General features: G+C 36.5%; 1 protein-coding gene across 3 annotated transcripts in view; it reads right to left on the bottom strand.

Moving 5' to 3' along the window:
* Positions 1-207: 207 nt before the first annotated feature.
* Positions 208-12,894, bottom strand: part of arhgef7b (Rho guanine nucleotide exchange factor (GEF) 7b) — a 252,559-nt gene continuing 239,872 nt past the window's right edge. For all 3 annotated transcript variants that reach the window (XM_051926338.1, XM_051926339.1, XM_051926340.1), the window contains 3 exons: positions 6,626-6,725; positions 6,388-6,442; positions 208-1,359 (listed from right to left, as the gene is read on the bottom strand). In XM_051926338.1, the coding sequence (XP_051782298.1) occupies positions 1,237-1,359; positions 6,388-6,442; positions 6,626-6,725 (278 nt within the window). In that variant the 3' untranslated portion in view covers positions 208-1,236. The remainder of the gene's footprint in view (positions 1,360-6,387; positions 6,443-6,625; positions 6,726-12,894) is intronic.

Genomic DNA, 12,894 nt, shown 5'->3' with positions numbered 1-12,894 from the left:
AAAATTGTATATAAGTATATACATAGCAGTACCATAAGTGTTAACATAATTTTGACTCACCCTGTATATTCTGAATTTTTTAGGCATGCATCCCACCAGTAAATTGCACACACTGAGTAACGAGCCAGTTTATTATTTGAACTGTTCAGTAGGTCAATTTAATGAGACCTTACAGAGAGCCAGTAAAAGCACACAAAAGGCAAGATGTCACCTATTTACAAGTTTAATTCACAGAAACACCATTGTTGCTTGTTAGTGAGACAAAAATAAATAAATAGTGGTCACAAGACAATAACATGAGACACGCAGAATTCAGGGAGGAGCGCTACTGCAGTGCTCAGCCATGACATGTTCATTTCAATTTTAAGACAAAATGCATAAACACGTGGAGCTTTAAAAGTCATTGGTCATTGCATTTGAATGTTTGTTTTTTTTTGAATTAACACACGTCACAGGACTGGACTCTTCTGCTTCTGAAACATACAGTACTGTACTCTTGTGACCACCTAGTCTGTGATACATGAAAACTGTCATCAGAAATACAATTCTGCATTATTTACAAAGAATAAAGTAAATGCTTCCATTTTAAAGTCTTGTATGAAACAATATAAAATGAGTTTTTTTTTCTTCAAAACACTGGACAAACAGGAAGTTGAGGTAATTAAAAACAGGCAAATAGAACAATAAATCACAGAATGAGCGGCAAAGAAGGGCAAGTTACCTGAACGCTGGCCTGTACCTGTGCTCGCTTTCTTTATATAAAAATAATTCTAGACTGTAGTGTGGCCTCAGAAGAACATGAGGCATGAGTGAGAAGGAAATGCTCTCAGAACTGCTACCCAAGAGCCGTGTCTTTTCATTCCGGTCCGCACCTCCTTTGAATTCAGCAGGAAATGTGGCAGTTGCTTCTAGCCGGATGCTTACAGCAAAGGCAGCTCATGCACAGAAGCTGCTTGCGCTCACCAGTGACAGGCACCGAACTGCAGGCTGTGGATTTTTGATCGCTCTCTTCAGAACCCAAAGATGAAAAAATAAAAAAAGCAGCACTTGTAACCATACCAACAGGCTCACCATCCCAGTCAGCGCTGTTCCACGGCTCAGTGACCACAAGTTTATTACTGATGGCTGGCTGGATCCCTGATGATTGGGTTGAAAAGACTTGCAGTTCATTTATATTCAGTCAGCGTGAATATGTCATCTGAACGTACGGAATTAGAGTTATCAGGGATGGTTTGTCTACAAATTTGTTTCATCCCATGAAGGATCGTTCATATTCTTTATAAGTTTCCTAACAAGCTTCTCCAACTCTTTGCGAGCCCTTTGCTCTTCTTCAAGTGATTTTTTCATTTTCTTATTATCCTATTCAGAAAAGAAAAAAAAAACATTATTGTACGCGACTGTAATTTCTTCAAAGCCACAAAGGTATTAAACATTGTTTTACTTGAAACTATTTAAAAACAATATGCAACGACAAAAAGGGAATCGGAACAAATGGTTTACCATAAAAGAACAACGTGGAAACCAAGCCATAACAATGTCTGTTCATATCAGAGAAACACATACTTGCAATCAACCACAGCCATTCTAAAGGCCCTGCTGTATAACCCGTCACTTAAGGATACAGGGGAGGCAAACATCATAGGAAACTAAAAATACTAAGGACGCTATTTAGCAATATATAACAGAAATAAAAACAAGCTGAGAACAGTGCTGCATGTAAAGAAGAAAGCAAAATCGGCTAGGGAGCTACGAGTTTCTCATGCCTCATACTTGCGTCTATCGTGTACTTTGTGATTAGTGGGTCCAGGAGTGACACTCGCTTGGAAGAGTTAATTGAGTCTGAGCTATCTGTCACAAAGTGACACAAGAACTTGCCATTAGTCATCCTTCCTTTGAAATTCAGAGGCATCAAGGACTCAAATCTTCAGTCTTTTCAATTTCAATTATCGAAAAATAAAAAAACAAGGTCAGATATAAACTGCAAGCAACAATTTTAGTCAGTTCACCATGGTGTGGGATGCATGTTTACTGAACACAGAAATATTACTGTGGTACTATAGAATTGGCTTTGGTGAATTCTGTTACTTAGGATACGCATTTTGTCACAAACGTGGCCTTAAAGATGCAACAAACCTTTAAAAGGAGGAAAACATCTGAAAAATTAAAGCATCACTAATTTGTTCACATTTGAAATTTCACTTAACTTGACTTGCCCATTAAATATTACCCTTCTGTGCGATTAACTACCTAAAGTCTTCTTAAAGCATTGATGCAATCTCATAAGCCTGACATTGTGATTTTCTAAAAAGCCTGACTGCAAAAGTACGTAAGTAACTAATTGAGTGAGTCTGTCTATCGATCTATCGTCACACACGTGCGATTAGGAGGGAGCTGAACGGACCAAGCACAGCCTGGCAGGCCAGGTCCAGAAAAACGTCACTTCTGGTTCCTACGCCTAGAAAGATGTCACTTTCGGTTCCGGCACCTAGAAATATGTCACTTTCGGTTCCGGTGCCTAAAAAGACGTCACTTCCGGTTCAGGCGCTGAGAAAGATGTCACTTCCGGCCAGACGACATCACTACCGGTTGTAGGCCTATAATGACTCCACATCCCAAAACCTGATCAGTTCAGTCTTAGAACTCAAACCATTCACATCTCTCTTGTTTTTCAATACCCTTTTGCAGCCAGGGACAATATATAGGTGGCTGCCCCACTACTACTTCTTTTACACTATCTATATGCATACATACATACACACACACACACACACACACACACATGCACACACGAGGGGGACCCAAACATCCCTGTAATCAGCCAACTGTACAGTAGTAAGTTGCAGTCAAATCAAATATGCTTCTAGATCACATGCCTACAAGTGTGGTTAATCAGTCTTTTAGGTGGCATTGAGCTGCATTGATTGAGTGCATATTTATGGCATTTTATTCTACAACACTGCAGGTGAATTTGGCTTTTTTTAACCCCCCTAAGCCACCCTGGCAGATTTCTGAGAGACAGTAATAAATTGCATTTCATGACATTGATGGACTTGTTCATCAAGAGGCTATTCAGTGGGAAGAGAATGTTAATCAGTGACATTACATGGAAGTGCGGGGGGCATCTACCAGAAAGTATTTGGAAAAAAATGTCCAGAAATGGCTCATCCAAAACTGCATTTTGCATCATGACAGTACACCTGCACGCGCTCCTTTAGCAGTCAAAGAGTTTTTGAACAAAACATTATGGTTGCTGTAATTTTCACCAGATCTTGTTCCCTGTGACTGTTTTTGCTTCCAAAATTAAAATTAAGACAGAAAAGAAGATTTGCTACAGTGGAAGAAATCTAAACAAAAAACATCCTAGGCTCTAGACACGGTTAACAGAAGATGAGTGCAGGAATTGTTTCCAGGAATAAGAGAAGCGCTAGGACATTTATACTGCATCTCAAGGGGGTATTTTGAAAGCAACTGAAAAGGAATTGCTATAAGTTTAATAATACCTTTTTAAACAATCTTGTTTAGTGCTGTGTCAGTGTTCCAAGCTAAATGCAGTTTAAGTGATTACACAAAATCTATTTTATTTCTATATATATTTTGCTTATGCTTTCAGAAACACAGCATGGGCATTTGAGGATATTTACTAATTTAGATTAATTTTTTTCCCTAAATAAAATTTTACTTTTACGTGAGTAATTTTTTTTACTTTTGCTTGAGTAGTTTCCATGTCAGACACTTAACATTTTGTCTACATACTAATTTGTAGGTTTTATAGTATATTCTCCACCTCTGTAACTGCCAGTTATGCAAGAGGTGTGGACAAGGGTGTACTCTAGATCAAGGCATGACAATCATCATCAGCAAATGAGGTGGGCACTACAGTGGATTGACTAAGTGCCAGAATGATCTGAAATGTGAAGAAAACCACCACATGAATGGCTATACAGTTAAAGACTTCTGACAAGGGTTGGTAAAGGTGAAGTGGGAGACGGACACTCTAACAAAGATGCGCAAGATCTTTATGTGCATGCATTATATAATCAGTAATTTGTACAACAGTGATTGCATTTTAGCTGTGAAATTGTCACTGTGCTCTAACCATGCAGGGCCAGACGTGATTCTCAAACGAGAATACACACCTGGGGACAAACAGTTAAAAAGTGTTTAGTGAACTGTGAAAGCTCTACCCACAGGACTTCCTCCTGAAACATCTGCCCCCAACTTCTCCAGTCTTTGCATTTTAAACTGCTGCTGGGGTATCAAGGGAGAGAGCAAACAAGATACTGAACCAAATACCTGATGCTGAGAGAAAATAAAAAAGCTAAAATTGCTCTTATTCATTTGGAAGCTCAGTAGCATGAGGTAAATGAAGCTTAAGAACTAATTTGAATGTTTCAATGAGTGCTGCAATAGTGGAAACAGACAGAAAGGCACGCACGCACACACACACCACACATGCACACACTAGACCTCCAGCACCTCTGATCTTTGTCATTCAAAATCCCTGCCCTTACTTTGAGCACCACCATCATGAGGAGTTGGATTGGGGTAGAAATGTGACACTCAGTGAGCCGGTTAATTGTTCCTACCCAGTTTTAAGGAAATTTCATTCATGGTTGTCTCGAAGTGTATGGATTATATGTCTGGCTTCAGCTAGACTACTGTGCTCTGACTCTGCATTCAGTGAAGAGGGATATACAAATAAACTGAATTGAACTGAATGTGTAAAACCGGAAATACAAAAAGATTTTTAGAACCGTTAAATACACTTAAAAAAAAAAAAAAACACACAAAAAGCTTCACAGCACCACACAACTCACACCAGGAGTATTTAGAATGCTTATTCCTTTTTTTTTTTTTACTTATATTAGTACAATACAATTCATTGCCTCTCAATATAGTCACATTTGTTGTCAGTACACTTATTCCAGCATTTAACAAGCTTGTGCTTAGTTAAGTCGGAAGCCAATTACAGTGGAACTTCGGTTCACGAACGTCTCGGTACACGTACAAATCGGTTTACAACCAAAAAGTTCAACAAACTTTTGCCTCGGTTCACGACCACACGCTCGGTATACGAACAAGCCAGTGTCCCTTTCGGTTTGTACATGTTCAGTTGCTCCCTGTGCATTTCCTGTGCAGCGAGCATGAGAGAGAGCAAGAGCGTGCAACACACACACACACACACACACACACACACACACAGAGGCAGCGCGAGAGAGAGACAGACGCATACACACAGGCAGCGCGAGAGAGAGGGCTGGACGCATAAGGTAGGAAGGCAGTTAAAGAATGCACTGAGCTTGATTTTGTTTTCACTTCTGTTTACAGAGATCGGCTCTTCGCGTGCATTGTTGCAATGTTACTTTTCTTGGTGGTTTATTAAATTACGGATTTTTTCAAATGTTCATTTTTTCCCCTGTGCTTAAAACTCATTAAAAAAAAAGTGTTTTTAGCGAGCGGTTGGTAGCACTATAGCGCGAACTATTGCAGTGTTACGTTTTCTCTGTTGTTCAAGGTTTTCTCAGTGTTATTCAATGTTTTTATGTTTAGTTTATTATTACGCTGTGCATTCTATGGTTTAATTAACTATATTTGTGCTTAAAAACTTAAGAAAAAACTTAAACAAATATATATATTTACATACAGTTCGCATGGTCTGGAACGGATTAATTGTATTTACATACAATCCTATGGGAGAAATTGCTTCGGTTCACGACCAGAGTTTTAGAACGAATTATGGTCATGAACCGAGGTTCCACTGTATATGCGGCAGCCTTCACCCTTTCATCACTTGAAAATTAATGACCAATTATTGTATGGTGAATTTCTTGAGCATTGCTCAGCTGTCTTTTGAGAACGATGGCCCCAGCTTCTTCTTACTTCTCATTAGTAGTTGATGAAGATAGCCATCACAAGCGTGGCAACGGTCACACTTGCACAATCACACTTGAACACCTCTATCCATTCATACACATTTCAGAAAGGCAAAATATTGTCCCCATACCAGCACCTAAATGGCTGTGAATTTCTATTCTTTTATCATTTTTCTACGTACAGAAACTGTATATCATATTATTCCTGTTCTTTGATGCAAACTGATACATATGAAGCCATGTTTTCAACTCAATAGAAACTTGCACAGTGGTCAATGACAGCAGGGTACTGAACCGTCCGACAAAGGGTTAGATTGTTTTTAGGGAGCTATCGCACAAAAATAACATGGACACTAAAAAGTAGGACATTTTTTTAACCTTCAACAAAAGTTACTAGACAACACAATGGGATTATGGGAAAAGTCTAGTTTGATTCAAAACATCTTGTAATGTAAGGTTATCAACTGTACTACCAGTCCAAAACTTAGAATTCAATGTCAAATCACATTTGTACCTGCTTCAGTTCTTGAACTTCATCCTTCAGAGCATAAACTGTATCCACAAGGCTCCTACAAAACATTTCACAAAAAAAAGATTAGGGTACTAGGTGTTTTACCAACAACAAACAACACATCAAAGAAAGCACTGTACCTGAATTTCCATCTTTTAACTGTCTGAAACAAAAGCATATTCTGCTTAAATTGAACACATACAGCTATAACTAAATACATACGGAAAAGAAACTCTCTTACTTTTCCTCTATCACAGTCTGGCCATTGCTTTTGGTCTCTTCAACTATTATTTTCTCCTCTTCTGGAAACAGCACATGGGGCGCCAATTCTTTTCTAGAGCCTGTTGTAACACAAGAAATTGCCCGCAATTTGGATTTAGCCTAGTTTTAGAAATGAACATCATCCTACAGCATACTCTGGAACAAAGGCATGCTAATGAAAAATAAACAGACATACAAGAAGATTCCATGCACTGTAGCTGGATCTTAGTTTCTACATATAATATTTTTTTAATTAAAAAAAATGAAATTCAAAAATTGAACACTGTAACCAAAATCCTCTTGCAGTATCTAAAAGAGGTTCCACCTGTGCGATTTTCTTCTGTTTTGAAGCATCTCGAGAAAGCGGGCAAGAGAATGGCCCCTCCAGAAACTGAAGGGACAGGGGAGGCCGTGCTCAGCAGTCAAGTAGATAATTCTGTTGGTGTCCTTCCCAGCATACAATTAATCACCTGAAATCACTTTTTACTTTTGATACGCTGCATTATTGTATTACAGTACTCTATTTTTAAATATATTAACATATTCAGATTGAAACTTTAGTAAACGTTTGTCTGAAACTGTACACTAAAAGTGGTCCATCTTAAGGGAACAACAGTGCATTCTGAAAGCTTCAGTGTCCTTTCCGTCATGTAACAAGAAACAGGAGAATCTGCTACCACTCAGAAACAACAATCATAAAAATACCACAAGCTATCAAATGCAAAATTTATTTCAAATTTTATATTACAATGTGGGGATTTTTAAATATAAAACAAACACTTGTCATTTTCAAAACACAGACAATAATGCACATACTGTACAATAAATATGCAACACTGAAATATACATAAAGTTAGGATTTGGAAAAGGCAGTTTTCTATTTTGGATGGCTTTCCACCTCTTTGCAACACTCATTGACAAGTAATATTCGTACAATTTGAAGACAATTCCTTAGTTTTCCAGATAAAAAATAAATTAATTCATAAAATAAAAAACAGGTTTAGCAAGACATTCCACCAAGCTGATGGAATGATGTCCCACTTCCTTCTTGCTTCTCCTTATTCACAACTTTACAGTATGTCCGCATCATGTTGCTGACCAACATATTGAGAACTCACTATAAGGTATTTTTGCATTTGTATCCCATGTATTTTTATTTTTAAGGCCATCTACTTTAAACACCAGCTCAACACTTGGGATTTCCCAGTCAAACTATTGTTACAGTGGGAAATTAAACTAAGATAAAACTATGAACTACAGGTTGAAGTTCAATTGTGAGTTGTAATTTAATTTAAAACAACAACTCTGTTAAAATAGCAGTATATGTAGTTTTGAATGTAATCTTCGCAAGTCAAAATAATATGCAGACGTAGTTCAAACAGACCCCCTGTCTGCTCCCTGCCTAATTATGCATATGAGTGAGAGGTAGTGAACAGCTCTTGTTGATCTCTTATTGAATCAAAGCACCAAATTTCAGTCCAACCGTTTCACAGCAGCAGCTTGCACTTGAATTGGAGGTGAAGCAAAATAAAGCAAAATTCTTATTGACTATGCTTTTCTCAATTAAATGTCACTATGGTAGGAATCTAATTTTAAAACACTGTAATTAGCTTTCACTTTAACAGTGAAAATTGCTATTTGTTACTAATGCTTAAATAGAAAAACAATGCCTTCAAATGAGATTTTTATATTGTACATGAAACATTTTTAAATTAGTGCAGCTGCACTGCCTAATGAATTCAGACTATATCATTATGTATGCATCATGATTTGCTTGCTTTATGTGAACCAACAGCTGGTTAAAAAAAAAAAACTATATAGCAATCAAAATTCTATGTGTAAAGAATATTAAACAGTTAATAGGTACTGGCACACAAGTGAAAAGCCAATGGCATCCTTTGTAACTGCTGAGTAAATACATCTGGAAAGAATAGAAACTATAAAAATAAATAGAACAGATACCAACACATACAGTAAAAACCAATAGATAATTTGAGAAGTATTGGGAATGCAAGCTTTCAATCAGATTTTCAGGTGATGAATGAAGGCTGCCTTTAAATAAAATACACTTTTCCACAATATATACCAAATCAGGACAAATGTATCTCAGAATGGTACAGCACAAACCTCTTTCTCCACCTAGACATTCACAAATACATCAAGGATGAAAGACTGTTTGTGAGTGACGTCAACAGGCACCAGTGTGCTTCATAGTGTTCCTCATAATAAACCCTAATCCATCAACAGCCCGGTCTGGAGTGACCCCGGAAGATATTACAGCTTAGTCAACAGTGACAACTTGTACTATACTTGCCAGCATGTCAACCATCTTACTCAATTAGGAGAATCAGAATTTGCCTGTCAAAGGTACAATGGGGAAAGTGTTGCATTACTTTATCCAAAAAAATAAAACAAATTAAGTTCAAGTGGAACTACTCATACTGTATATACTGTCAGATACGCAAGCTTAGTGCATGCCTTGCAGTTATGGTATAGTTAAAAACATGGGGAAGAGTCTGATTGCAACCCCTGCTCTAACTCAATTTCTATTTCCACAAGAGTGGAAGAGGAATTATTGGAGGGACACTGACATCACTTCTGCCCATCACCCCACTTCTTCCGCCTCCACCTCCGTAACAACCACCTGACCCAAGAGGATGCCATTGTGACTGGGATGACAAGAACTACAGACGTTTGTGAAAAGCTGCGACATTTACGTAGGAAAATCATTAAAGAGCGCTCTTTTTATTTTTTTGATTCAAAAGTTTTTCTTTTTTCAGCTGGACATTAAACAAGGATCATGTCAGTGCCCCAACTCTTTATCTTCGCTTTCAGAGCCTTATTTTCGCTCTCTCTCTGAGTATATAATATATACTCATATAAATGAGTTAATAAGGCTCTATACAGACATATATTCCTTGTCCTCTTAGGGAGTCGAGTCAGGGGGCTATCAAAAACTAGGGCCTGTTAAAGCCCATTGAGGCATTCCTTGTGTGATTTTGGGCTATACAAGAAACTGCAGTTTATATATACTCTGTGTGTGTGTGTATGCATACAAACATACATACAAACATACATACACACACATATATATTATATGAGTGCTGTGAAAAAGTATTTACCCTCTTCCTGATTTCTTATTTTTTGGCATGTTTGTCAATAAATCAAATCATCACTTAAAAGCTGCATTTTGTGTTTACTTGGGTGTTCTTTGCCTAATATTTAAATTTGTTTGATGATCTGAAACATTTAAGTGTGACAAACATGCAAAACAAAAATAAGAAATCAGGAAGGGGCAAATACTTTTTCACAGCACTATACATATATATACATACATACATTATATATACATACATATATATATATATAATATACATATAATATATACGTATGTATATGTGTGTGTGTGTGTGTGTGTGTGTGTGTATTATATATATATATATATATATATATATATATATACACACACACATACACACATATATATATTATATAAAAAAATCTTGGGTCAAGACATGATTTTCTCGGAGACAATTTAATGTTCCGCGAAGACAAAGAGGACACCTACTGTACAGGCTTTTTAAATGATTGTAGCGCAGTGTGACATGCAGAGGGGGTGGGTGAGTGAAGCCCATATATATATTAAATTAATAAAAGTTCCTAGGCTTTTTTTCAAAAATATGTGGTAGAAAAAAAAACATGCAGAAAAACAGAAAACGTACAAACAGTGACGAGGTTACACTGGGGGCAGCACACATTGTTGCTTGCAATACAAAAGCTTTAAATTAAACAATGGCTTCAGGCAGGCAACTAAACAAAACAGAGAGACTGCACAAAAGAATTGCCAGGGTGACTTTACATCTATTACTAGTCTAATACTGTACAATATATTTTACAGTTTAAGGTACACAAAATTGATTCTGAGCAGAAAAGGCAAAAAAAGAAAAATTTGTGACCGTCATCTTCAACTCACAACTAAATAGTAAAGCACAATGACTTTGAGCACAGTTTCAGTCATACTGCTTTTAGAATTTTATACAATACACATTATTATTATTAATTTTATACTACAATATGCACAATTGTTGTGAAAATAAATGTTTCTTAGTGCTCTTAGAGAATATTAGAAAACTCTTTAAAGGAGAAATTTAGCATTAATAAAGGAAATAATTCCAATTAAGTGAAATTCTAGCTGCTTATATTATTTTAACTGCTGTACTTAACAATGACAACAGCCTACTGCCTGCACAAAATATCCGAACGGGTTATGTGATACTTCTGTGTGAGTGAGTTGAGTATTTTAGCAAATTTAGAAGAGTCTAATTCTGTAACACTGCAAGAAGCAAAATGCCAGTCTGTTATTATTTTTTTTTATTTTTTACTTTTTTCACCATATATGAAAGGAATGAATTAATCTGTATTACTGTAGAATATAATCACACATGTGATGAAAGGAAATACACTTTACTGACACTAATTTATTTATAATACAACTATTGTGCTTTTCAGAAAAATCAAGATGTAAAAATACACATAAGATGCAAACTAATCAAAGGCTTTGCTTAAATTTAGGAAATATTGATGCGCAATGAACAGCCTCGATGGGTGACACTGAAGGTATGGCTGCTGTTCACTGTGTCCATTGTACTTTACCCACTGTGCACTAACACAATTTTTCAAGACTGCTTTTTAATTTTTCTGTACATTTATGGTTTACACTTTCATAGTATAGACTAGTTTGAATATTTGATACTTTATATTGTATCATTTGAGGCAACCTTTTAATGATATTAAATAAAGACTACTGATCTATAAATTTACATCCATCTTTTCTATATGCAATATCTCTGCATTACTGTGTTCCTTAAAATGACATTACCAAGTATAAACTTAAGGGAGCATCAAATTGATCTGTACTTCATCTGGTAATGAATAAAAAGAGAAGATCAAACATAATAATAACATAACATTCTCAAAGCTGCCTAATCTAATTGAGGGTCAGTAATAGTATATAACTGGCAATGAGTTATCACAATTGAGAAGCAAGTTGTGTATTTTCTTACACAATAAAACAAGCTGTCATGTTACTGAAAATGTTTAAACTATCTCTTTTTAAAATTAGTTTTAAGTGAAAAATCAACACACAGGTCAAGGCAGCCAAGTTTAACAGAACTATATGCTAAGCGATCTGTATTGCTTTAACTAGATATAACTTGTATTAGTAGTCAATGGTGAATATATGTGTTTGACCTTTTCGAATTGCCCCAGATAAGGCTGGTATTTAATACCTGCTATTTTGTTCCCATTTTTGCACAAAAACTGGAAAAGATCTTTTAGGATGTCAAACTGCTTTCCTTAAAAAGAATTCATAGTTGTTAATGTCTCTATTCATTTCAGAGACTGTACTCCAATTACTCATGGTGTTCAGTACACTTTTAAAGTCCTGTGTTCATTATGTAATCCTTTCCTTTAGGGTGAACTGGTGTCAGCACAAAAGCTGAGCCTCCATGAGCTGTCAGGAAATGCCTGATTTTTGTATGATTCTGATACTGCATCAAGGTAAGCAATAAAAAAAAAAAAAAACAGTAATGAGAAAAAGCAAAATAAGACAGGGTATGTCATTATTCACAAGTGAAGACACCAACACTAAAGGTGAATCAGTTCTGAATTTGTGTTGATGTGCTAAGTGGTGGTTGGACACTCAAGAGGTGATGCCCAGCACCAGTAATATGTGTAGCTTTACTCAATAGCTGTACTGGAAAGAGAAATACCATTGGAGTGGGCACTCTTTTATGCTGTGAACCAGACTGGAAAAACATATTATTCTGCCTGTTTGTAAGTGGACCTTTAACAGTTCCGGGATAAAGAGTATAATCTCTCCAGGAACCATTCAGGAGGAAATACTGTCTATTGGCCACCGGAGTTTTAGGATAATTTCTTGATTCTAAATGTAATTCTGGAAAATCTTCCATAATGGACTACAAATAGCCATGGCTTGCCAGCAAGAAAACAATCAAAAGCAAAGAGGCACATTGTACCACATTTGTGGCAGGAAACTGAATTGCCAGGACAGTACCATAGAGCCTAAGGAAGCATTTGAAATGGTGAAGGCAATGTATGATGGTTACTGTATATGAGGATAGTGGTGCTTAGTAACAAAGCAGATAAGCGCTTGCTGATTTCTTGAACATGTTTCCCACTTTTTTTGTTACAGAAACTGTGTTTTGCATACGTTTGTATTCTGCCATA

Source organism: Erpetoichthys calabaricus, chromosome 4 (assembly GCF_900747795.2).
Source record: "Erpetoichthys calabaricus chromosome 4, fErpCal1.3, whole genome shotgun sequence".
Classification (NCBI taxonomy): Eukaryota; Metazoa; Chordata; class Cladistia; order Polypteriformes; family Polypteridae; genus Erpetoichthys; species Erpetoichthys calabaricus.
This window is presented reverse-complemented; position numbering and strand designations above follow the sequence as displayed.